Source organism: Bolinopsis microptera, chromosome 1 (assembly GCF_026151205.1).
Source record: "Bolinopsis microptera isolate Bmic1 chromosome 1, MBARI_Bmic_1.0, whole genome shotgun sequence".
Lineage (NCBI taxonomy): Eukaryota > Metazoa > Ctenophora > Tentaculata > Lobata > Bolinopsidae > Bolinopsis > Bolinopsis microptera.
This window is the reverse complement of record NC_087072.1, coordinates 3,075,699-3,102,748: the sequence shown is the minus strand read 5'-3', so window position 1 is coordinate 3,102,748 and position 27,050 is coordinate 3,075,699. Positions and strand designations below refer to the sequence as shown.

The 27,050-nt window shown below is 42.5% G+C and overlaps 3 protein-coding genes across 4 annotated transcripts; all 3 read right to left on the bottom strand.

The window, feature by feature from the left end:
- Positions 1-219: 219 nt before the first annotated feature.
- Positions 220-11,059, bottom strand: LOC134826006 (uncharacterized). The gene is made up of 18 exons (XM_063838247.1): positions 11,031-11,059; positions 10,344-10,426; positions 10,021-10,229; positions 9,688-9,910; positions 9,238-9,426; positions 8,991-9,139; positions 8,523-8,730; positions 8,119-8,283; positions 7,661-7,924; positions 7,373-7,515; positions 6,891-7,239; positions 3,082-3,378; positions 2,628-2,830; positions 1,983-2,496; positions 1,570-1,775; positions 1,248-1,374; positions 894-1,065; positions 220-718 (listed from the first exon to the last, which is right to left on the bottom strand). The coding sequence occupies exons 1-18, from the start codon at positions 11,057-11,059 to the stop codon at positions 667-669; spliced, it is 3,582 nt and encodes a 1,193-aa protein (XP_063694317.1). The 3' UTR covers positions 220-666.
- Positions 11,060-13,643: 2,584 nt separating this feature from the next.
- LOC134816248 (uncharacterized) lies at positions 13,644-15,101 on the bottom strand. Its single transcript, XM_063825008.1, has 2 exons — positions 14,077-15,101; positions 13,644-13,935 (listed from the first exon to the last, which is right to left on the bottom strand). Exons 1-2 carry the CDS (start codon positions 15,041-15,043, stop codon positions 13,700-13,702), a joined length of 1,203 nt encoding a protein of 400 aa, XP_063681078.1. The 5' UTR covers positions 15,044-15,101; the 3' UTR covers positions 13,644-13,699.
- Positions 15,102-15,392: 291 nt separating this feature from the next.
- On the bottom strand, positions 15,393-17,231 carry LOC134825466 (uncharacterized). Of its 2 annotated transcripts, XR_010161547.1 has the most exons (4): positions 16,642-17,231; positions 16,347-16,517; positions 15,688-16,114; positions 15,393-15,485 (listed from the first exon to the last, which is right to left on the bottom strand). XR_010161547.1 is itself a non-coding variant. In XM_063837680.1 (3 exons), the coding sequence occupies exons 1-3, from the start codon at positions 16,976-16,978 to the stop codon at positions 15,882-15,884; spliced, it is 741 nt and encodes a 246-aa protein (XP_063693750.1). In that variant the 5' UTR covers positions 16,979-17,231; the 3' UTR covers positions 15,393-15,881. The 2 variants fall into 2 exon arrangements, 1 of the variants encoding a protein (XP_063693750.1); XM_063837680.1 differs by having other exon boundaries at positions 15,393-16,114.
- Between the last annotated feature and the right edge of the window lie 9,819 nt (positions 17,232-27,050).

The following is a 27,050-nucleotide window of genomic DNA, read 5'->3' as shown; positions in this document are numbered from 1 at the left end:
CTGCACTGCTTTTTTCCCCGAAATATTTATCCCAGCACCCATGATCCAGGTCAAGGTGATCTGCGCGCGCACGAAGTAACGCGCGCCGGGTTAGTTAATAAACAATGGCGGATTTAATCATTTTAACGCCGTCAGTTTTAATCGATGGCCTCAATTATAGTATTAGTGCATTTGTGAATTTAGTACTTAGTACTGTACTCAAGTAAATATAGAAATTTTGGTCGATTACATAAAACAATACAAAATTTGTGGACAAATTGGCGGTATCAAAAGTTTCATCGCCCGGGGAAAATATGAAATATGGTCACTTGAAAATAATGTTGTCTATTGAAAATTGATGGTCACTCAAATCTTCAAATTATGGTGGTAGTACTATTCTATTCAATTATATTAATCAGTGCAGCTATCAAATACAATGAGTGATACCCACGTCTTCTTCGTACTATTAGTATTACTCATTCGTGCTATATTTTTGATGAGTTGGAAAACTAAAAAACGCTAGGAAATATCTAATAAATTTTCAAAACGTTGATCTGAAATTTTGTGTAAATGTTACGTCTGTAACAGCTACGTGGCGTTAATCTTTCTTTTAAAATAACGTTAAAATCCCATCCAATGAAAAATCCTTTAATTTATGGATCACATGACACCATGATGATATCATGTTTACACTTTGGAGTTTTCTTGAGCTCTAGGACTGTATTCTGCTGATGAGTATCTGAAAAGAAGTTGAAATAATGCTCCCATAATTAGTTTGTAATACTGCAAAAATAGACTGAGTCTTTACCATTTACATCATGTCCTCAGATGCAATCATAAAAACATCCATCAATTATTCACAACTATAGTATTTCTTAGAAACAATCCTTTAATTAATAATACTTCACACTAACTTGTTCTCTAAGATGTAATTATCGTTATCAGCCTCACTAATACTACTATTGGTGTTGTCATCTTTTTTTCTTGTCTTGATGGCACAGCAGAAGCAGACCAATAAGAACAGAGCTAAGATGAAAATACCCCCGCATACTGCGATTAATATCCACATAATCGTCTTGTTTTCACCTGAACAACGTGTGACCGTTAGTTTCTGTTGAAGTGACGTCATTAACGTAACTTAAATATAACTGCGAGATGCTATAAGTTATCACACGATGTCAATAAGATACTGCGTGACTAAATAACATCTCACGTGACTAAAAGTAAATAACATCACGTGACTATATATTTAATATAACACGACTTACTTTCACACTTGGGTATGATCTGGTGCTCGTGACCAGGCGCACAGGTGTACACAGAAGAGTGAGCTATAGTGTACTTGTCATCACACGTGTAGTACACCACCGCTCCTGCTTCTATCTTACTTCCCATCTGGAGGGAGAGCAGGGTTAGAGAGAAAGAAAGAGAAATAATTAAAGATAATCAACATACTCTTAGTCTTATGAAATGTTCCTGTATAATTATAATCATTTAACAAAACTTTGTCCCACGTGTCATGACATCACACTACGTGTTATGACGTCACACCACATGTTATGACGTCACGCCACGAGTAAAGAAACTCACAGGAATGGTGGTGGTGTTAACGTTGTCCACTTGAGGAACTTCGCAAGTCTTCGTACACTGCGTCTCTGCATTTGAACCCATTGCCAGAGTAGTTTCAGGGGCGGTACATGCGAGACACTTGATGGCACCAGCAGACGGATTGTATGTGCCGACAGCACAAGCCTCACAAGCTCCACTCTTTAGATAGTATCCTCCAGGGCACGCCACTGAGGGGACACGTGGTTATGGGTGGTGGTTTACAAGGGGGTGAGGGGGGGGGGGGGGGGGGGTGAGTTTAGGCTCCAGAATAGATCAAGCTCTTCGAAGGATTAATCGTACTTATATAAAATAAAGGTAGTGATGAGCTTATCGAAAAAGTTGCAAGTGATTTAACCACCAATTAAAATGAAAACAATTTTTAACATTTGTCTTACCACAGAGATTGTTCTCTAAGAATGTATTGGAAGCACAGGTGGAGGTTTGGGCTGCTTTTGTCACAGCACTGGGACTGAATGTTAGAGTAGTTCCTCTCTTCTGAATCTTTAGGCCCTGGATAACACTCCTCTTTTTCTTGGCAGAAGTGATAGTGAAACTGAGGGTATCTTTAGCTGCTGTGATCTCTGTAGCTGAATCAGTCAGTATTGCTGTGTTAGACATGTCCGCAATCTGGTTCAATTTCAACGTCACCTTGAAAGACTTGTCACCGTCCTTAGCACAGGTGAAGTGGGTTATTTCGCACTTTTTGTTCTTCAGACACGATATTTGCTTAACATCAGTAAGAGAAGTAGAGACAGCAGTCTGCATCTTTTTCTGCTCAGTTTCACTGGCACAGTACGAGGTGGAGAAGGAGAGGGAGACTTGTAGGTCGCGGTGGGTGGGTGGTTGGTAGGCGGCACACGACGGGTACGAGTTACGATCCCATACTCCCGTAGACTTGCACTCTATCGGCTGCAAAAAAGATAATTTTGTCATAAACGACAATAATTTTCATTTCACAGTCGTAATTATTTGTTAGATATAAACTTTACATTAAAATATACTTGAGACCGAAAAAAACTTGTTCAATTTATTAAACTTACATCAGTATTTCCCACTGTTCGGTAACCGGTTTCACAAGCTATCTCGCACGTGACTCCCGCTGTATAGCTGGTAACCACCTCGCTCTTAGCATTCTTACAAACCATAGCACCGCTGGTCACGGCGATACTGGCGCACTGATTGCTCTGCTTCTTGACACACTCTGCTGTTTTATCCCAGCCTTTCTCTCCACACTCTAGAGTTCCTTCAGGAGGGAGAATAAGATTTTTAGTATTTTTTACTTTAACAAATCAATATTATCAACCAATTCAATTAGCTTAAAACTAGGTCTATATTCTTGTGTCAGCATTCAGCAAGTGGAAACAATAATCTAGAATGCCTGACTGTCAATATAATTCAATGTTGATCTATGAATTCTAATAGGAACTCTAATAGGAACTCTAATAGGAACTCTAATGAGAACTCAAAATTCGAATAGGAACTCTGTGTAAATACCAGTGCCGGTGTTGGTGTAACCACTGCTGCAGTAGACATGAACCTTGTCCCCCTTCACGTAGGGACCTGAGAAGTCAGCGTACGCTTTACCCCAATGTTCGGTCCCACAGGCGTCCACTATAGCGCTGCACGTTGGCCTGGTGTGCTGCCAGTTGTCATTGTGGCAGGATATCTTCTCCTGTCCGTCCAGTCTGTGCCCAGAGTTACACGTAAATGTGTACAGCTGGTCGTTGAAGAAGGGGGTGGCGGGGGAAATAGTTCCAGATTCAAAGAGAGCGGTAATGTCGGTACAGTCACCTGAGGGAGGGATAGTGGGTGTGAATTGAGAGTAGGTTACAGTCACCTGAGGGAGGGATAGTTGGTGTGAATTGAGAGTAGGTTACAGTCACCTGAGGGAGGGATAGTGGGTGTGAATTGAGAGTAGGTTACAGTCACCTGAGGGAGGGATAGTGGGTGTGAATTGAGAGTAGGTTACAGTCACCTGAGGGAGGGATAGTGGGTGTGAATTGAGAGTAAGTTACAGTCACCTGAGGGAGGGATAGTGGGTGTGAATTGAGAGTAGGTTACAGTCACCTGAGGGAGGGACAGTGGGTGTGAATTGAGAGTAGGTTACAGTCACCTGAGGGAGGGATAGTGGGTGTGAATTGAGAGTAGGTTACAGTCACCTGAGGGAGGGATAGTGGGTGTGAATTGAGAGTAGGTTACAGTCACCTGAGGGAGGGATAGTGGGTGTGAATTGAGAGTAGGTTACAGTCACCTGAGGGAGGGATAGTGTGTGTGAATTGAGAGTAGGTTACAGTCACCTGAGGGAGGGATAGTGGGTGTGAATTAAGAGTAGGTTACAGTCACCTGAGGGAGGGATAGTGGGTGTGAATTGAGAGTAGGTTACAGTCACCTGAGGGAGGGATAGTGTGTGTGAATTGAGAGTAGGTTACAGTCACCTGAGGGAGGGATAGTGTGTGTGAATTGAGAGTAGGTTACAGTCACCTGAGGGAGGGATAGTGGGTGTGAATTGAGAGTAGGTTACAGTCACCTGAGGGAGGGATAGTGGGTGTGAATTGAGAGTAGGTTACAGTCACCTGAGGGAGGGATAGTGGGTGTGAATTGAGAGTAGGTTAAAGTCACCTGAGGGAGGGATAGTGGGTGTGAATTGAGAGTAGGTTACAGTCACCTGAGGGAGGGATAGTGGGTGTGAATTGAGAGTAGGTTACAGTCACCTGAGGGAGGGATAGTGGGTGTGAATTGAGAGTAGGTTACAGTCACCTGAGGGAGGGATAGTGGGTGTGAATTGAGAGTAGGTTACAGTCACCTGAGGGAGGGATAGTGCGTGTGAATTGAGAGTAGGTTACAGTCACCTGAGGGAGGGATAGTGGGTGTGAATTGAGAGTAGGTTACAGTCACCTGAGGGAGGGATAGTGGGTGTGAATTGAGAGTAGGGTACAGTCACCTGAGGGAGGGATAGTGGGTGTGAATTAAGAGTAGGTTACAGTCACCTGAGGGATGGATAGTGGGTGTGAATTGAGAGTAGGTTACAGTCACCTGAGGGAGGGATAGTGTGTGTGAATTGAGAGTAGGTTACAGTCACCTGAGGGAGGGATAGTGGGTGTGAATTGAGAGTAGGTTACAGTCACCTGAGGGAGGGATAGTGGGTGTGAATTGAGAGTAGGTTACAGTCACCTGAGGGAGGGATAGTGTGTGTGAATTGAGAGTAGGTTACAGTCACCTGAGGGAGGGATAGTGGGTGTGAATTGAGAGTAGGTTACAGTCACCTGAGGGAGGGATAGTGGGTGTGAATTGAGAGTAGGTTACAGTCACCTGAGGGAGGGATAGTGGGTGTGAATTGAGAGTAGGTTACAGTCACCTGAGGGAGGGATAGTGGGTGTGAATTGAGAGTAGGTTACAGTCACCTGAGGGAGGGATAGTGGGTGTGAATTGAGAGTAGGTTAAAGTCACCTGAGGGAGGGATAGTGGGTGTGAATTGAGAGTAGGTTACAGTCACCTGAGGGAGGGATAGTGGGTGTGAATTGAGAGTAGGTTACAGTCACCTGAGGGAGGGATAGTGGGTGTGAATTGAGAGTAGGTTACAGTCACCTGAGGGAGGGATAGTGGGTGTGAATTGAGAGTAGGTTACAGTCACCTGAGGGAGGGATAGTGGGTGTGAATTGAGAGTAGGGTACAGTCACCTGAGGGAGGGATAGTGGGTCTGAATTGAAAGTAGGTTAAAGTCACCTGAGGGAGGGATAGTGCGTGTGAATTGAGAGTAGGTTACAGTCACCTGAGGGAGGGATAGTGGGTGTGAATTGAGAGTAGGTTACAGTCACCTGAGGGAGGGATAGTGGGTGTGAATTGAGAGTAGGTTACAGTCACCTGAGGGAGGGATAGTGGGTGTGAATTGAGAGTAGGTTACAGTCACCTGAGGGAGGGATAGTGGGTGTGAATTGAGAGTAGGGTACAGTCACCTGAGGGAGGGATAGTGGGTGTGAATTGAAAGTAGGTTAAAGTCACCTGAGGGAGGGATAGTGCGTGTGAATTGAGAGTAGGTTACAGTCACCTGAGGGAGGGATAGTGGGTGTGAATTGAGAGTAGGTTAAAGTCACCTGAGGGAGGGATAGTGGGTGTGAATTGAGAGTAGGTTACAGTCACCTGAGGGAGGGATAGTGGGTGTGAATTGAGAGTAGGTTACAGTCACCTGAGGGAGGGATAGTGTGTGTGAATTGAGAGTAGGTTACAGTCACCTGAGGGAGGGATAGTGGGTGTGAATTGAGAGTAGGTTACAGTCACCTGAGGGAGGGATAGTGGGTGTGAATTGAGAGTAGGGTACAGTCACCTGAGGGAGGGATAGTGGGTCTGAATTGAAAGTAGGTTAAAGTCACCTGAGGGAGGGATAGTGCGTGTGAATTGAGAGTAGGTTACAGTCACCTGAGGGAGGGATAGTGGGTGTGAATTGAGAGTAGGTTACAGTCACCTGAGGGAGGGATAGTGGGTGTGAATTGAGAGTAGGTTACAGTCACCTGAGGGAGGGATAGTGGGTGTGAATTGAGAGTAGGTTACAGTCACCTGAGGGAGGGATAGTGGGTGTGAATTGAGAGTAGGGTACAGTCACCTGAGGGAGGGATAGTGGGTGTGAATTGAAAGTAGGTTAAAGTCACCTGAGGGAGGGATAGTGCGTGTGAATTGAGAGTAGGTTACAGTCACCTGAGGGAGGGATAGTGGGTGTGAATTGAGAGTAGGTTAAAGTCACCTGAGGGAGGGATAGTTGGTGTGAATTGAAAGTAGGTTAAAGTCACCTGAGGGAGGGATAGTTGGTGTGAATTGAAAGTAGGTTAAAGTCACCTGAGGGAGGGATAATGGGTGTGAATCGAGAGTAGGTTACAGTCACCTGAGGGAGGGACAGTGGGTGTGAATTGAGAGTAGGTTACAGTCACCTGAGGGAGGGATAGTGGGTGTGAATTGAGAGTAAGTTACAGTCACCTGAGGGAGGGACAGTGGGTGTGAATTGAGAGTAGGTTACAGTCACCTGAGGGAGGGATAGTGGGTGTAAATCGAGAGTAGGTTACAGTCACCTGAGGGAGGGATAGTGGGTGTGAATTGAGAGTAGGTTACAGTCACCTGAGGGAGGGATAGTGGGTGTGAATTGAGAGTAGGGTACAGTCACCTGAGGGAGGGATAGTGGGTGTGATTTGAGAGTAGGTTACAGTCACCTGAGGGAGGGATAGTGGGTGTGAATTGAGAGTAGGTTGTCCCAGGTTATCTACCGCCCTTGTCGTAAAAGGCAACTTGAACGAGCAGACAGCATTTTATAAACTCACCCATGAACTTGCAGGTGGGGATATCTGTGTTGTAAGCATAGTAGTTGGTATCCCCGTCCCTTGTGTTCCCACAGGTAAGAGCACTGTTTCCTTGGAGTTGGTATTTGGTGGTGTTGGTACAGGACACAGACAGCACGGCACCAGGAGCTACTTTACTTAGCTCACTTACTGGCGTGTATCCTCCGTGAGCAACGCTGGGAGTTTTACAGCCCTTGGTCACCAGGGTGAAATACTTCCTGACCCAGTCGTTCTTGGAAAAGTGGAATGTGCAGGTGAAGGAAGAGTCCTCCGGAATGTTGACTGACAGGGATGTTTTGGTGTTGCTGGTGGTTGTTATTCCTGTTGATACCTGAAAATATAATCCAAAATTTGATGGTTGATTGTGAGCTACCATGCAATTTAGTCTCTAACGATCACCATAAGAAAAGGTTCCATAAGTTTTTGTCCGAATAATATGTCCTGATCTCAATATCAGTTCTCACCTTGGTTGACGATTTAAACCATTCCGGAGCATCAGAAATAGCGTCATCACTACCAGTAACCTCACACTCCATAGTGCTGGCTTGGTTCAAATCAACCCAGTTAGTAGCTGATGTAGCCGCATTGTTCAACTTCAGTGTGAACGCTGAAATAATTTGTTACTAATCGCAGTTCCGAGTACTTTTAACAAGTTACAGTAGAGATGCATACTACATTTCTGTTAAAGTTGGGTGGTTTAAAATCAAAATAAAATGACACGGCCACTCAAATAAACACAACAAATGACTTACTATACTGGGATATAAGGGAGGAGTCAGTGAACGTGACCCCGTTAACGGTGGCTAAACAGGAAGTGGTCCACTTCTTGCTAACATTATCAATCTGGAGAGTAACCTCCCTGGCGGTGGAAGTTGTAACCACGTTGTTCTTGTTGGTGGTGCCGTCTGTTGCTGTTACTTCTAGTTTAGTGAGTGCGGTGCCGGTGTAGGAGACAAGCTTACAGGTTACTGTTGCTGTACTACCCTTCTCAACTCGTACCTTCTCTATCTTCGTGTCTGAAAATTATTACTGTCAAACTTGATCAAAATTGGGTGTAGGCTTAGAAACGTATTACGACCATAAGTTATTTTCTCCATTTTTTCTCTGAACAAACTTGGCGGCCAAATTCTGCTATTTGCCGGCATGATATGGTTCTCCCAGCTCACAAATCAACCACAAACAAAGGCTGTAACATTTATGATTAACTCACAGTAATACTCGAGAGCTTTAGTTGCAGACCCGCTACCGGCGTGATCAGAACCCACCCTGATCTTAACAGTTCCATCAGACTGAACTCCTTTTATCACCAGGATACTCTCCACCTTCTGACCTGTCTTGTAACTGTTACTGATGCCTGTCGTTAGTTTCAGGTCGTCTGGAGGGAATTATCAGAGTTAGTGGCAGAACAGTTATTGGGATCAAGGGGAACGTGGTATTTAAGTCTGGATTTGAGAACGTCGTAGTATCCTGGATATAATTTGTTTTTTCGAAGTTTAAGTACATGTTTATGCTCTTGTAAGACACATCAGTTAAGTTAATATTGACAAGTGACAATGAAATCCGAAAAGCCGAATATTTGAACAGTAAGAAAGAAGAACTAGGGTGTGTACTCACTGATATACCAGTTAATATCAGCTACCAAGTTAAAGGAACAATCGCTGATGGTTGCAGTGAAGACCGTGTCTCCAGCCGTGTTCCACTTCTGATCAGACACTATGATAGATATCAGCTCTATCTTCCGCTCTACTTTAGCTTGGTAGGTACCGTACTTAACAGCACATTCCATAGTACCGTCCCCTGACACCTTCTTGAAGGACCCGGCCTAGAATAGTGGGTAAACTGTGATGTAAGAAACTGGTAGAAATTATAATGCAACACTATTGTGCGGATCGGGAAGAATTATCATTCGTTTTTTAATTCGCCGAGAGTCATGGCAAGTTATTTTGATCGACTGGATAGTATTTTCTTTCGCCTCAACCAGAATCTATTACTACTACATCTGTGTTTATGAAACTGTGAGCATGATAAGATACAACTTTCTTAAGACGTATGACATGAAGATAACGATAAGCAGGAACTCACATTGAAATTTCCGGTTGTCTGAGTAGAAGTGAAGGTTGTAGGTCCGGTTATAGCAATGCTGTCCGGATTAGCCTTGTTATTACTCACCAGACACGTAACCGACACGTCACTACCCGAGCTTGTAGAGTACGCGTTATCAAACGTTATGTCTGAAAATGGAACAGTATTATTTTCCAAACCTGCAATAATTTCCAATAAATCCTCCTAAATGCCATGTCAATCTGATAACTATCTGATCGCGACTAACCGAACTGATCCACGTGGAGAGTAGTTTTAGCTCCAGCAGGGCTGACATCGCTCCTGTCCACCATCACCACCACATCCTTATCTCCCAGTTTGTAGTTTGTGATAATGAGCTTGGTCACCACACTGTTACTGCTGTACACCGTCTGAACTGTTACAGCCTCACTTCCCACAGCTTTGGTGTACTTGGCATCTGAGAAGATGAGGAGTTATTAGCAATTATTAGTCATGTGCTTCAGTGTTTCAGTTGTGTTGAGTTTGGAAAAAATTGACAATGGGAACCATAATCCAAGTCTATGAGTCAATCACGAAAATTACATTAATGTCGACAATAGAGGAGCTAATGAACAGTAAATGGACATCCCACATAAAAAGTCACAATTTTTGCCTATTTAGTTGGAAGGATGCAGTGCCACTTCTTCAATTGTAAGATTATAGTGTAACCTTCACTTACCATCGATAGACCAGACGATATTGTCACTGTAATCAGCAACCAGACCACCGAAGGTAGCAGTGAGAGTTACAGATTCTCCGGTGTGTACGTAGACCTTGCTGGACGGTACGGACACGGTGATATGATCTATTTTAGCTATGGTGGTGATGGTCTCCTTCTTAGGCGAGGTCACATCCACTTTACACGTGTAGACCAGATCGGAGGTTATCGTCATTGAGTTGTACTGAGGTAAACAGGGTTCAGTTAATAATGTCATTGTTTTAGTTATAAAGATGATACGTTACTTTTTTATTACGAACAACAGATAAAATGAGATAATGTCTCCAAACTCACCTTGAGAGTGATAAGACCTTTGCCCTCTTTGCTGTTCCACAGATCTGTCATCGTCTCGACATGGTCACTGACCACCTCCTCTTTGGTAGGATAGTAGAACTTGCCAGCTGAGTTGGTCCAGTAGGTGGGGACTGGTTGGTGGTCGAAATGGTGCATGGAGCAGGAGAAGAAGTAGTGGTCAGCGTGGGCCATTGCTTTTGTCTCCACATCTGTAGAGTGCAGTTAATATCGTGATTTGGAGATTAACCAACAAGATTATACAGATACAAAATCTTTGTAAGAATTTGGAGAGAGAGACATTTGTACAGCTTGTGGTAACTTACATCTTATGTTGAGTTCAATGTCTTTGGAGACAATCTTTCCGTTCTTTGTAGCTTGGCATTTGAGAGAATGAGCGTTTGATAGCCTGAAATGTTCGAAATTATAAGATTATAAGGAACTACCTTGCTCTTTAATATCACAAGAACGTGTCAAATGACCGTTTTCCTAAGTCCTAGAGGATAATATTCATGGAAGTTAAATTACGTGCTCGGATGTACATGATAGAAGTGGTTTTTTGGATGTGGTTTTGATGACATCTGAAAGCTAATATGTATAAAGTATGTTATTAGAACTTTATAATTGCATGGTTCACCATTCTACGGCACGTTTTTAACATGGTCATGTACACTTAACACTGTAATACGACACTTATTTGTACTTGTAAAAGGAATGTATCGTGTAAATAACTATAATGGTTGTAAACGCTAAAATTTACATTTAAAACTATTTGCTAAACCTACTGCTACAAAGGAGCATGATCAAGTCTGAATCTACTCATTTTAAGTGTTGATCCCCCAAAATTTTGTGCGGAGACTTACAAAATACACAGATTTGGCACACTGTAAAATTAGGAAAACATCTAAAATTTGTGCTCTTAAATGATTTAATCCTAAGATGTACAATTCAGAAAATAAAACTCAGAAAATACTTCTTCGTTCCTTTAAGTCAACCCGCCTTCCGACACAAACCTCTCACAATCTATGTGATAATTGCTCATCACAATTACTCGTGTCACTCTGTCAGCCCACTAACAAAAGTAACGGAAATCAACTACCAATTTAAGTATAATTTACTCAATGTCTCGCGTTACACTAACTAAAAATCGAAAAATAAATATTTCTAATACCGTACTCTTGCTAATTAGAGGACGGCGATCATGATGTTTATTTTCAGCATAACTCAAGTTTAAGCTGTTGCCCATCGATGCCCATGCCCATTTGACCAAAAGTTGAGGAATAAATGGGTTGTTCTATGCACAATGTACATCTAATACTTCATTTGCCTTCAACATATATATTAAATTTAGTACAGATAATCCTACTCAAGTTACGTAGTGGTCACGAGTTTTGTTTTGGTTATGATCTCACTAGCAGTGCTATACTCAGCTTTCCAGCTTTATACGTTCATTTATTGACCTTTACTTGTGTTTTGCTTGTGTTTTGCTTGTGCGGGAATGTTTCTATCTATCGTTTTGCTATGTTTGTCTCAGTTGGTTTTAACAACTATGTCTTATCAAAGGGGTTCAGGGCCTATAAGAGACATTCAATATTTGGGTGAGTTTCCTAAATATTATCCTTTTTTGTTTTCAGCACAAGACTTGGAACTTATCTCATAACTTAGGAGATTTGAGTCTTAATCGTAAAATAACGTAGTTTCTTTAGGATAAATCTATTCCTCGATATACCCTCACAGTTTATTGAATGTAATGTCCTTCTCCACCCTTATCAGGCGTCAGTAATAATCGGATGATCATAGCTTATCGAGGCAGCGGTGATATCTACATAAAAGAACACGGTTCACTCAAAAGGTATGGTGACACAAACTGGATGCAACAAGATAAGAAGTACGGTGACAAAGGGTGTTGGTACGCAGAATTCCCACTCATATCTCTTCCAGCAAAGATTAAGATAGTGGGAAACACTCGAGCGTACGGTGGGAATAACCCAATAAATAAACCCGCAGTGGAGTCGTGGACCTTCGTAGAGATTGGGTCTGGAGGGCAGGTTCTCAACCAAAACGTTAACGCCAATACAGGAAATTATAACTTCCGTGGTAATGAATTGTAGTGTTACAGTAGGCGAGCAGGATTTGTAAACTTGAGCTAGAAAATACTTTTATACAATGCAGAGTCTTACTTTTTGAGTACCTTTCTTCTTGTCAATAAAGAGATTTTGAAAACATGTTGTTGATTTATAATTACTAGCAAGAACCCGTATAACTCTAAAGTGGTGTGAATAGACAACGATATTTAAATCATTTATGTATGAGTACAAGGTATTTAACATTTAAAAAAATGTAACTTTCAGTAAGCAATTTGTGCCTAGTTACTGCGAAGAAGATAATTTGTAAGTCTCTCCAGACAATTAATCCGAGTAAGTTAACTTAATTTAACTTAATTTAACTTAATTTAACTTAATTTAACTTAATTTAACTTAATTTAACTTAATTTAACTTAATTTAACTTAATTTAACTTAATTTAACTTAATTTAACTTAATTTAACTTAATTTAACTTAATTTAACTTAATTTAACTTAATTTAACTTAATTTAACTTAATTTAACTTAATTTAACTTAATTTAACTTAATTTAACTTAATTTAACTTAATTTAACTTAATTTAACTTAATTTAACTTAATTTAACTTAATTTAACTGGTGCTGTTTTACCCACCCGGTCATGACCAGAACAGAGTTTCCGTGAGCGGAAGTGATCCCTGAGGTGATCTCCTTATTGGCCCCAGAGAACCACTTCCAGGTTGTCTCGGTGCTAGATTTCAGTCCTGAGACGGAACACGTGATACTGACTGAATCTCCGGAGTACAGTTTAGTAGTCGGGTTCATGGTCACTGTCAGGTCTGAGGAGAGGGTCCGTCATTTGTCAGCATTTAGATATCAGTCACAGTATTATTGGTCATTATGTCAAAATGTAGATGATAATCTATTATGATCCCCACACAACACTTTCCCGAAGATTTAAGAAGACAACTAACCGTAAATGTCCAGAGCAATGTGAGCGTTCGCCTCTCCAATACTGCAGGTCACGTGTGAGTCTGCCGCTATCTTTGCCACTGTCAAGGTACTGGAACCAGTCTTGCCGGCTGTTGTAGCTGTACCAGCCTGGTTCGTTGTCTCACCTACTGATCCTGTCCATATCACTGTGTGTGTCTCTTGTGATTCACTGCAACAGAATCGGTAAAGTTGGATCATGATTGTTGGGTCATGTGACTAGAATTTTGCGGACGTTCAAGCGAGAGTAATATTTGTTGAGGTGACCGTAAGCTGCCATGTTTTGGGAAGGAGCTGACTGTTACCTGTATGAACATGTAAAGGTATACGGTGATCCGGCGGGGACAGCAGTTACTCCGGTAGCTACCAGTTTGATGACATCAATCTTAGGGCTAGCAGTGAACTTTACCCCTGCTATCACAAACTCGCAGGTGTAGGTTTTGTCAGAGGTAACAGTGTTGGGGGTCGTCACAGTGGCGGTCAACATTCCGTTCACTAATGGAGTCTTCTAAAACATAAAGTAGGTTCATGAGTTAAAGTTTATTAAAAAATGGACTATAAAGCATTGTATGTTTCAGAGTTCCTGGTACTAAAGTTGGAAGAATTAAAAAAAGTTTTACTCATAGATCTCCCTAGTCCTTACAGTTACTACTCTTTTTCGGCGTTAAACAACTGATTTGTATACGGATTAAGAATGTTATGTATTTTCCCAAAAAAAAAAACCATGATTCAAAACTTACCGCAACGTCTGCTAAGACCGTATTTCCATCTTTGAAAGTGATGGTAGGTACTGCACTTGATCCTTTGAGGATGCAAGTCAACTTTGCATTGTCTCCGTAATTTACCGTCGTAGAGGAGGCGGTCAGTGCTGCGAGGAGTTAGCAATTTCAAAATAATTATTTTTAATTTATAAAATTTGTTAAAATAACCCTCCATGCGCAAAACAAACAATGCCAAGTAAAGCTAGAAAATGAAACTTATTATGATACGAAATTACACTTGTACCCACCAGTAACATAAGCATGTAGTGTAACATGTTGAGTGTTCCCATCTGGTGACAATATGGAGAGTTTAGGGGCCTCATCTTTAGTCAGAGCTGTTATCTCCAGTGTTATCAAGATAACACCCTGTGCTTTATCATTATCATTTATCTCAGACTTGTAGGTTCCACTTGCCAGGTCCCAGGTGATCTCAGGTCTGACGGTGAGCCCGTTTAGAGTACACACAACAGTTGCCTTCTGTCCAGAGGCTGCAACCCCAGTGGTACAAGATACAGTGTACAGGTCTATTTTCTTGGTCACGGACTCTCCAGCGACCTTGCATTTGTAGTTCTTGTCTAAGGTTATGGTAGAAGTGACGACTGATGTGCTCTTGCTGGCTCCGAAGGTGTTCGTAAAGGAAGTGGCTCCCAACTCAGTGGTCTCCTCGAACCACTGCAGTTCCTTGAGAGTTTCCATTTTAGCACCGTCCAGGTGACAGGTGATAGTCTTGGTGTGGGTGGTGATGATGTAAGCGTCATCCATCTTCATGGTGAACACATCGTAATATGTATTTAGTGTGTACACAGCAGGTCCGCCCCAGGCTACAATACACTGGTAAGCGGTGTCTTTTGAGAGTTTTCCTGCCTTCCAAGTGGAGGTCTTAGCTCCGGTGGCTGTGTTGAAGGTAGACTCAGTGTCGTCAGTGTTGGATTGAGCCACTCCGTCAACAGTCCATAGGAAGGTCGGGTCGTGTTGAGATCCTGTCACCGAGCACAGTAAGTTAACGTCTGTGTCAGCTGGTCCACTCCCGTGTGTCACCGAGACATCCAACACATCCACATTCATTGTCTCATCAAACTTTGTGGTGGTCTTAGAGTCCAGTATAGCAGGTGCAGGAATGTCGATAGCGAAGGTCCATACAGTGTCTTTTGTAACACTCTTCATATGCAAGGTGAACTTCTGGGTTCCACTGGAGAGGGCAGTAGAGGTGATCATGTCCTTCTGGGATGAGTGGTACACTGTCTCTCCGCTTGTGAAGGATACGTAACTTGCACAATCTCCAGATGCAACACCGGTTACAGTTACTGGCACGTCGATATCTTTACCAGTCAATACCGTTACGTCAGTTTTAGTTAGAGCTGAAATATGAGAACTAATAGGTCTTGATCTGAACTTAGGATTTATAAAACTGGCAATAAATACCGTTTATCAGTGTCAAACTTCACAGCTTCAAATATAAAGATACATAAGATATGTTCAAGTTTCAACTTACCAATAACGTCAATCATAACCTCAGCTTGAGATTTGACATTGTTAACGTCCATGTAACACGTGAACTTCTTGTCTTTATCAACCGTATCAACCTTCAAGGTAGACAGTAGGTATCCTTTCGCCGAGTCGAATGCAGAGTCTGTTACTTTGTGTCCTGCAGTCACGGCTGAAATTTCAGGGCTTACAACTTTGTCGAGGTGTTACGTTATATATAGAAGGCACAAACGTTAAACCTTGAATGGGAGACGGAGGAATAAGATAATGTACCTGCTATCTAATTATGTATTACTTACTTTATAATATGCATTATGTAATATGTAATACATATTATATATTACTAAAAATTACACAAAGTAGGTTGGACTCACCTGAACTCTTGTACTTCGTGTTAGCATTGTCCCCATCTATCCAGTAGATCTCAATAGGTGCGACAGGAGAACCAACAATAGCACACACTAGGGTTGCTGACTTTCCTGCTTCTGCTTTTGTTCCATAAGCCTTCTTTTCTGGAAGTAGATAAGGGTTAATTGACGCTTTAAACAAAATTTCAGCTGAACTTTACTCAGACAAATGTTCCTCTGGGTACAAAAGCAAGAATTGTCGGAAATAATAACTCCATAAAACGTTCGTTTGATCTAAAATAGCGCACATAAATCTTCACATGAACAGTACCAAATGGCCTGCACTTACCGAAGTACCAGATTTTAGAAGTCCCGGAGAAGTCGAGAGCTTTGCACATGAAGGAGGAAGATGTGGTAAGATGAGAGGGTGTGGTCAGGACAGAGGTTGTTGTATCTTGCGGAGAAGATGAGTTTAGTGAGCTTATCAGCGATCAGATACGATACCAGCCATATCAGTTTACAAGGCAACTAACTATTATGATGAATAAAGACACGTCTGTAGCAAAGACATTGGGTCAAATTGTCAAATGATCTGGTATATTAAAGTCACTATTGTGACGGTACATTAGAACTAGACAGAAACAAAGTGTAAATGGCCTGAATATGAGGGTTGTTGTACGACTTACCAGTGGTTTTATCGTAAGTAGTGACAACAGACAACTTCTCGTCCTTATTAAGATTAGTATCGTGCCCGGGTGTCCAGTGCAGGAACTGGGTCAGGTCTGCGCCACTTATCTTGCAGGTCAGAGCTGCAGATTCTCCGCTTTTCACGATAGCATTAGCTGTCACTGTGCCAGCTGAATGTGTTATACGCACTATTAGATTCATACTTATAATTTAAAAACTAAAACAGTTGAATGGAAGTTAATTTTTAATTTCCCCCGAAATACAACTTTAGATGCTTGAGTTCTTTCTACTTACAGAAGAATTTGACTGTCAGTGCCTCTGTGATGGAGTGTCCCAGATCTTTGGCTGGTTTATAATCAGCTGGAGTCATACGACTTGTTACGAAGTTCATCGTGGTTACTGTTCCTGTGAACTTCTGAAGTTCAAGTGCGTAGTGAGTACTGTCACTGGTAACTGTCTTAGTCCACTTGTAGCTCTCAGATGTCTCCCAAGATCTGTAGGTGTCACTCCCGGCTGTTGCTGTGATCCTGATGTCTAGTTTCAGTCCCTTCAAGTCAATGTCGATGACTGTGGGGGCTGTGGTGTCTTTGTTCACATACTTGATCCCTTCTACGTCTCCCTTTACTTTCATTGCTGGTGGTGGTTATGTGGTTATGGGTTATAGTAATTGATCATTTGAGACCTTTGGTCAATATACAGCTCATATTAAGTTGGTAAGAACAAACCGATTCTAAATAAGATAAACTTACTGTAGGCATTAGCCACGACTGCCTTCTCAAAAGAAGATCCTCCAGTTATAGCTTTGCAGACGAAGTCCTGATCTTCCCTAATATTGAAGAGTTTGATGTAACTCTCCTGGGATCCTTCGTCATTGTTCCATTCACTCTCTGATTGCTGAACATTTTAATTTTAGATTCGGTAATAATTTACGGCAAATAGGTAAAATGTCGACTGGCTATTAACCGGCTAATATTAACCGGTTAATAGCCGGTCAGCATTGTACCTATTTGCCTAATTCACCATGGTAATTTCACACAGACAAGATTGAAGATGTTAAGAGTTCTTCGTAAAATAATTTAAGCTATTTCATTTGAAAAGGATTAGTCACTGTATAAAGAAACGCACCTCGAAGTAAACTGAAGTCTTGGCAGGAGTCCAAGTCCACGAAGTGGGTTTGAGCTCAGCGCCGCTAACTTTGCAGGTGAGTGTGGTGGTTGCCTCCCCGACTTTAACAGCTTGGCTAGTTTCAAAGAACTTGAACTGCCAGATATTCTTGGCGACTTTGGTTGTCGACCCGGCCATGGTAACTGCACACGTGTAGATTGTGTCATCTTTCTTGTAGTTGGTAACCTGTCAGGAAATCAGAGATTAAAACTGAGACTGACAATCAGTGGGAGTCACATATACGAATTAATCTGAAACGAACACTATCATTAAAATAGACGAGATAATAAACAATGTCAACTATATAAAAAAGAAAACCTTGAGAGCTGACTCGAATATCTTGGTGCCAGTGGTGTACTGAGGGGTGATGGTGATATCACCTCCAGTAGCCATACTCTTCCCATCGTTAGTCCAGGTGACCTGTGCCGTGATGTCATTATGAGAGTTGGTCACCTTACACGTGAGCATCAGTGAACTTCCTTCCTTGATCTGCACGTGTGACTCGTAGTGGATCTCTGGGAACAGTGTTACATTTAGCGGGAGCGTTAGACACGCTCACACGATCTCCGCAGGTTTGTGCGATATTTGATGCTAACTGTCAAAATAAAATCTTTTTATTACACTCGTTATTTTCTGTCTTTTGCTTCCGTAGTTGTTATTGCTGGTGAACATTAGGCTTTGTTCTACTTAAAGAAATACAACCAAAAACAACCTCAGCGCACAAATACTCTATTGAAGATGTCTGCTTCTCTCACCAGTAAATACATGGAACAGTTAACCAGGGGGCCGTTCAGCAAGGATTTTATCGAACAAGTGGTGAATGCTCAGGACACAATTCTCGATGACATATGTCAAACACTAAGCCTGACCGATCATCAGAGTATACGATCAGAAACCTTGAACCAGGGACACGTGACACGAGGGCAGCTGTGTGAGTGGCTGGAAGCTGTGAGCTGCTTGCTTCACACTTGCAGCGTTCCGCTTTTACAGAATGCTTTGCCGCTTGCTACAGCTGTTGAGGAGCTCAGAGAGGAGAAGATAAAGAATCAGAAGACTATCATGGAGCTGCAGCAGATTATTATTGATAGGAAGGAAGCAGAACTGAAAGCCATGGAACCGACAGTAGTGTATTCTAGAAGCTCTGGTGCTGTGCCCCAAGCGAGACAAATTCCGCAAGATCCCCTAAGTCGTAAGAAATTTGTTCAGGAATTAAGCAAAGTCAGGAACAACCCAACCTCCAGTGTAAAAGAGGCACAATTGGAGTTTCAGAGGGCTGGTGATAAGACGGAGCAGAGTATTATTGGTAAAAAGAAAGCAGAGCTGAGAGCCATGGAACCGACAGTAGTTCATTCTAGAAGTTTTGGTGTGCCCCCAGCTAGAGAAATTCCACTAGATCCCTCGAATTTGAGGAAATTTGCAATGATATTGTCGAAAGAAGAGCTGGAAAATGGGATTGATGATAAAATGAGCGAGGTGCTGTCTCAAATGGAGGATTTCACATTCAACAGTTCAGATCATGTGACCAAGGTTTTGAAGAGAGCTAAATCAATTCGGGATGAAGAAAACTAGATCACACTGCGAAAAAGAGACACGAGATTTCAACTAGGAAAGGACAAATTATTAAGGACATTTATTATCAATTTTAGAAAGCGTCGCCAATCTAATATACAATTATTATAGTCACAATAGATATTCTTTCCGAGCATGCCATATGCCAATTTCATGTAAATCTCATAAATCTCTAAAACTTTACTCGAAGCAAATATTCATTGTTTAACATTGATTCGAACCTGAAACTTCAATCTTAGCCATTGCTTCAGAAGTAGAATAGCTAGTTGTCATGATGAACTTGAGATTGTTAGGAGCCCCGGACTTGGCTCCGACAGCGTTTACAATTGAAGTCAAGGTCTTCGTTTCCGCCGTCCATACCGGCTGTGACAGATTTATTATTAGTTCGGTCAGAATTGAGTTGTTGTTATGCAGATTATTTTGAGTGTCTTATAAATCTCTGTAAGCACATCATATCGTTTTTATCAATCGAACGATATAGGTTTATGCTACACAACCTCCAAATCACTTACAGTTTCGGCAGTAAGCTTGGTTGAGTCCAGCATCCAGGCGAGTTTGGAAGAGTAGTCAGCGGAGTATCCCGTTAAAGTGACAGTGAACTTGTAGGAGGTACCCAGGACTAGGTTTATCGTAGACGGCTCGTATTTTATCGCTGAGAGAAGAGGTTTATTTAGGCACAAACGTTAGGGGAAATTGTAAACGTACGCGTGGAACCTGAAGCAATTCCAACATGGTAAAAGGCCCTCGAAAGAGGATAATGGAAAAATATTTATGATAAGTAAGCACAAACTTGCGACATCTAGGGTAGAAGATGCAGAGTAGTCAGCAATCCCGTCCACTCTCAGCAGGTAACTAGACTTCTTTCCGGCTTCAGCTGTTCCCGCCTTTATTGTCAGCATACCCACCCACTCTTTCTTAGCCTCATCCCAAGTCCTGCTCTTGGTATACAACCCAACATCCTTGAGCTCCTGAGTTGTCCCTAGGAACCAGGATACCCTGCTCAAGTTTATATCCTTGTTAACTCCTGTCAGCTTCATGGCAACAACCGACTCTACCGTGTTGAAGGAGAGTGTCTCCTGGGCCGTCATTTCATATACGTCCATGTCAATGGCTGGAGCTAATCCATCTGATTCTACCTTAGTGGAGCACACTATACTGCTGTCTTTAGTAGCGCTCTTTATTATGAGAGTGCTCTTCATGGTCTGGGCTGCGTAGGGTGGTGTGGTGATGGTGTAAGTGGCAGTGTCAGTGGGGGAAGCCACCTTGCCGTCCACTGTCCAGGTGATGTGAGCTGGTGCGGTCTTGCTTTCTGTTACAGTGCAAGTGAAGGCAGCTGCTTTCCCTGACAACGCTTCCGTAGTGACCTGACTTGTGGTTAGCTTGTACACGTCCACAGTGGCTGTCTTTGTAAAGGAGTTCGTCGGGAAAACAACTTTACACGTGTATGTTTCATCAGCCTGGGAGGATGTTATCCTCAGCTCTGCAGTTTGATGCCCGTCAGTAAACCCAGATTGGATCACCTTGAAGCCGGTAGTGGTCGTGGAGGCCTTATATGTCGCTCCTCCGTTGACTTCCCAGTAGATGTCTGTCGGCGCTGAAGATGATCCCTTTACTTCACATGTAACTGTAGCGGCAGCTGCTAACTTTACTGTGGTGGATTTGGTCTTTATCTCAATGACGTCTATGTTAACTGCTTCTGTGTAGTCCTTACCGTCCAGAGAGATTTTGCAGGTTGCCGTGGAATCTAAATTCTGATTAGCCAGCTGAAGATTATTGTGCTGCCCACTATTTTCGAAGGTAGATGTTGTCATGGTAATTCCCGCACCAGAGTTAGACGCAGTGTAGTCGGTTCCCTTAACATCCCATTTCCACGTGGAAGGAGCCTTGTCCGTGTGGGACACTGAGCACGTGAGACTAGCAGTGGTTCCTAACTCCGTCTTGTAGCTGCTGGAACTGATGGTGAAGGTGTCTGACTTAACAGTCCAGGAGAGGGTGTTGCTGGTCCACTCGTGGTTACAGGTATAGACAGCATCACTGTCTGCTTTAGCTATCTTCATGGTGGTGTACGTATACCCAGCGCTGGCTGATTTGCCGAACTCGAACCCTGAAACCTGTTCAGTCTCTGAGAGTTTCCCCGAGAATGGTCCACTCCACCAGACCTTGTCGTGGGGTGTTTGCTGTCCCTCGTATCCACAGGTTAGGATAGTCTCGGAACCCACCTTGACAGATGTTCCGGTAACACTTTTCTTGACGGCGTCTACCTTGACCATGTGGGTCCACTTTCTACTATTTACAACAAAAGTGGCGGTAAATGTGGTGTCAGCTGCGACGCCTTCTATAAGCAGAGTGGTGGACCGAGACTGTTTGACTTTGTCCCAGTTGCCCCAACCCACGGTTTTCTTTCCCTGTCCGTCTTCCTCGCTCCAGTACATATCCTGAGAGTTAAGAGCAAGAGCAGACCCAGTGATAGTACCCACAAGAGTTGCTGGTTCTCCTTCCACTGTCACAAAGTTCTTTCCCGATAACACGAACGTGTCCACTGACGACAGGGCCTTGAAAGTGAAAGTACCTATTTTAATGTGACAGTCAACCTTAGTGTCGGTGCTCATTGGGGCGGTCATGCTGCTTGAAAACTCTCCGTTCGTTAAAACTACTGGAGTAATTGCCTTGATGGTGGGGCAGGTTTCCTTGAAATACACGTTCTGTCCAGCTTCATGGTGGTATGTAGCTGCTGCTGATGTTATCTGGTGGTACTTTCCGGCAACAAGTATGAAACTTTTACACGCTGAGTAGGGAATAAAATGGTAAGTTCATGACAAGGGTAGAGTCTAAGTAGTGCAGATGAACTTCTCAGTGGCTTAGTAGTTTATCTGTAGGTTAAAACAAGCGCATGGAAAGAAATACATATAACATTAAAATTCAATGACTACCTGCGTTTCCAGAACAAGAAGATTTGATGGCCGCGATGGTGGTGGAACTCGCACTTTCAAAAGTTGCCGTGCCAATGTCACCATACTTACACCACTCTGAAACAAGACTCAGTTAGCAATTAGTATTTAACGATGGAGAATAATACGGAGCTGATAAAAATATGGTTAGTTATTTTGAGGAGTTGAAACTGCAATTAAGCATCGTTATTGTTGAAACAAAGTTAGCTGATCAGATTCAAGGTTTGTTAAATCCCGCGTTCTACTCATCTCGTGAAGGTTTACAAGCTCACGCTTTGTTGGACACGGTTCGCTTGTGACGTATTTGTTTTTCTCACCAGAGTAGGGTTTGAAAGATGCACTGAGCGTTGAGAATTTGTTAAAGCTCATTTTAGCGACCACATTTCCTTTTAGTTTAGAACAACTCGCACTACTGTCGAACTGATAACTGAAGACTAGCTTCTCATTCTGTTTAAGAGTTAGGTGGGTGCTGGTTTTAGAGATAGTCCAGATCTGAGGGAGGGTTTCCTCAGAGGGCACAGTAACCCAGACACTCTGGCCACACTCGTGCACGTGCACACTGCTCCTGTCCCACTGCACCCATCCCAGGAGGGTGTGGCTCTGGTCGTACAAGTTAACAAACTTCTCAGAGTTGTCAGGGTGAGCAGTGTACCGTATTTGTAGCGGGCTGGTCTCCAGATCATGGGTTATTAGGCAAGTCTGGTCACTGCAGTCCTTCGTTATTGTGGTCCAGTCTGAAAATTACATGGCTGCCTAACCTTTGCTTGTAAAGCTGACTATACAACAAATCGATTAAAAACTCAACTTTAGAATGTTGAGAGAAAAGTCTTGAAATGTGAAGTAGAGTCACAGGTAAGGCAGCCATGTTTTTTTTGTGGAAAATAACCAAACAGTGGAGAATAAAAATTAAGTATACCCTACCTCCATCAGATACAGGAACGGCGGATATCATTCTGCTGTTCATTTCAAACACTATGTTGCCATCATGTTGCGAATTAGTTACTTTACACGTGACTTTAGCATCATGTCCCACCTCTACATAGTCCTCAGTTGTGGGTGTCTCTAGTGGGATTAAGTGTGTTTAAATGTGGGTGTTTCTAGTGGGTTTAAATTTAGTTGCCTCATCAATCATCAGGATTTCTTTATCAGTCAATTTCCTGGGAGAAGCAAAACCACCACATTTCACTGTATACATATCAGTTGCAGCATCCTTTAAGAGTCGGACGTGGCAGAAAGGCTAAACATTAAAGTGCTGATGTCTAACCAATGACATCGATGAAGGGTTGCTTGGTGAAGGTCCCCAGAGCAGCCCCTCCCGCGGTGGTGAAAGTGTAGGAGCAGGTGTAAGTGACGTCAGCAGAGGTTTTACTGTTGGTCAGATCCGTCCTCTGACCATTAGGGACGTCCTTAGTTCCCGCGCTAGTCGACCTGATAAGTGACTAGATAAGATGTTATGTAAACTGGAAGGTGAACTAACTGGCAGTTACATCGGAGAATACATTTATCAATTAAAACAATAGAAATTATCATAATTATAGAACAACTCCAAAAACTATATGGGAAAGCCGACGGTAATGAGCAATAGACAGCTAAGTGGGCAGTTGCAAAACAATGCTCAGTTGGAAGGCCCCTCTGTCCCGAGTTTTTATAGTACATATAGTGGAAGTAGTGGAAGTCCTTGCTGTACGGCAAGTTAAACAAGGAACTGAAACTACTAGGTTCCGCACAGGCTCAACTCTACACCCATGTCAATATGTTCATTATATGCAAGCCTCTTGATTGTATACTAGGTTACATACTCTGAGGTTGTTGTCCAGGTGGGGGTGAATTTAAGGTCGGAGTTGTAGTTGGTTACTTCACACCAGACGGAAGAGGAGTTACCTTTCTGTACTATCACATCATCACTCTTCTTCAGCTCTGAGAGGAGGTGATCATGCTAACATTATTATTATTTACTTCGGAGGTATTGTTGATAACATAATTTACATAATTTATATTAATGGCATAGTAAAAGCTAGAATATGATGAGTGGTCCTACCGAAGATGTCATGAGTGATGGTCTGCTCGATGATGTTGTTGGGAAAGGCAAGGGCCAGCTTGACCGCAATATCACTCTTTACTATATTGGTAGGGAGAGTCAGCTTGTTTATTGCCCCTCCTTGAATTAATGTCTCCGTTGCAGCTCCCCTATAAAACAATCACTCATTACACTGTTTTGGGATAACATACGCTAGAAAGTTAGAATATGACACGTAGAAACTAACAGTTTGGCTTCTTTCCATAACTGTGCGACTGAATAATTAACTTTCTTATCAACAGTAATTTGAAAATGGTGAATCTCAGAAGTAATTGTAGACTAAAAGTGAATTACGATTTGCCGGTTTCATAGTCAGAGCCTGCAGCGGACCAGGTCACAGTAGGCTTTGTGTCCCATCCAGAGGTCTGGACAGTCAGCTTCAGATCAGTTCCCAGTTCAACTAACTTCATTGTGTATGGTGTACCTAGGGAGTATAAGAGATGATGATGTACCCCTCTAACGAATCAACAAAGAATGGGTGGTAGTTCATCATAACAAAACCTAAAGTTATGATGATGAAGGACTTACTGAACATGAAGATGTCAACTTTAGCAGTAGCAGATTCCAGACTGTTCTCGTACATGGAGAGTACACAGGTGAAAGTGTGATCAGCAGCAGTGGTAGTGTATGTTAGCTTGTTGCACAGGTCGTTGTTCTGATATGTCCCACTGGCGAGTGCGTATCCTGTTTCACTGGTCCTGTATGTCTTGGTCTGGTCCTTGAAGAGCAGAGATTTGGGAGCCACGTTAGCGCCCTTGACACAGCATTCTGGAGTAGCTGTACTCTTGTCCACCGCCGCACTGCCTTTACCAACTAACTCTGGAGAATTGAGTTGTCTTAAAAACTGGTTTTAATAGAGTTACCATTGCATCTACGGATAGTCGACAATAATAATATGTAGTTATCTGAAAACGAAGTGCTGAAAAACATCCTTAATATGACTTACCAACAACATCTGCCTCCACATCCAAGTTGTAATTTTTGCCGCTGATGACATACGTACAGACGTAAGAGGTGTCTTTAGTGATTTTGTTCGCAAACAGTATCGACTTCTTGTATCCAGTATTCGATACCCAAGGATCCTGTAAACCCAGCTTTTATTTGGTTTGTGTTAAAAAATCACAAACAATAAAGTTGACACAGACTACAAACGAAAATGAATCTGTTCTGAAAGTTTTGTAGATCTTACCGTTTTGACAGTGTGATCGTTGTCGACAGTTACCCACTTGACATCGGGATCAATCCTGATGCCGGTGATGGCACAGGTTACTGTAGCTGTCTGCCCCGTGGTCAAAACCCAGCTTGTCTTGGACAACTCTGCAGGAATGAGCAAACAATAAGTTTTAGATGCAACGTTATTGTTGGAAAACAAGTTAAAAAGTTAACTGGTTATGTCCTTAGACACAGATAAGCGTTTAACTGACTCACCAAATACGTCAGCCATTTCAGAAGCTGTCAGAGTAGAATATCCGTAATTAACTGTACATCCAATGGTCTTATCATCTGTGAAATATTTCTTGCGAAGAGTTAAGGTCCCCGTGAATATATCTGCTGCCCATCCTACTCCCTGAAAATTAACAGGAAAGTTTTTTATTAATAAAGTTTGTCGCTATTAGCAGTCACGAATGAAATGAACAGATTGTACGCAACATCAATTGATGTGTAAATTGAATAGATGGAGGAAAGCGCTTCACAATCGTCAGTATCTTCAAGGATTGAGGTGCTGGACTATATTGACTTTGAAAATAAATTTTTTGGTAGTGGTCCCTAAATTATTCTATCCTCTATGCAGGGACTAGTATATTCACTACTAACGGGTGATGACTAAAAAATGGAACTTTTTTCAAGGGTCTTTTTAGTGTCGATAAAACTATTTTTGGTTCAAACCAATGAAACAGCGTTGTAAAGCGGGCAATTTTGAACAAGTGTGGTCTATGACAAGCGGCCATGAGCCCATTTTGATTGGTTCAGGAGGGCTTCTTTCTTCAAGCACCAAAAATCCGTCTGTACAGTTGGGCCTAAAATCGTGTTGGCGCAGTCTCTTCTTTTGTGCCCTAGGGCCCATGTAGGCTTTCTAGCCATATTTCGGGCATGTACATGTGTTGCCAGGACTCCAAAGAAGTCCTCTATGGGTTGAGATTGTCAAAATTTACTTTGGTCGATCACTTTTTGGACGAAATTAACCCTACATATTTTCGAATTTGCTCACGACTTCTCATTTTTGGGTCTTATCTCTAATCCTAAAGGCTTTGACACCTTTCAGACAACAAACATTTAGTCATATGACTACCCTGGAAATATAACCGAGAGTACAGCCAAAACGAATCACCAGGGAGCCGGTTATGTGGCTCACCAGCAGTTCCTACTGGGTCATTTTCGTAAGTGCCATAATACAGGATGGCATTTTTGTCTCTGTAGCTCTGGCTACCGACCTCTGCTGCTAAAATCGCTTTAGGATGTGATAGATGGGAAGTTCAGGCATACTCTCTGCTAAAAAGTTTTTGGTATGGAAGCTTGAACTACCTGTGAGGCGACTTCTGTGAACAGTGCTTTACTGTACAATTTTTATAGGACCCCTCCCCTAGTTCGAGACCATTATCGGGGACAAAGATCAACCAATTTGATCAAATGGGGGCGGAGACTGTTCGAGTATCGTTCAGAGTAACTGGTGGTTGTGGTAAAATATCAAAATGTTGTTCAGGTGGAAGCTGAGGGCTAAAAAACATGTAGTCCCATTTTTTATTCATCACCCGTTAGTTGGGGCCTCACAACCCCCCACACCCAGTGGCGTAACGAAGGGCCCTGCTGACCCCGCTGTGCAGGGGGGCGCCATCTTAGGGGGGCGCCAAATCGTCGTTTGAATGTGGGACAATTTCGAAAACTTAACTAAAGTACTAGCAAAACTGCGCGTTTTGCTCTAGATACACACTTTTTTAGAGATTTTT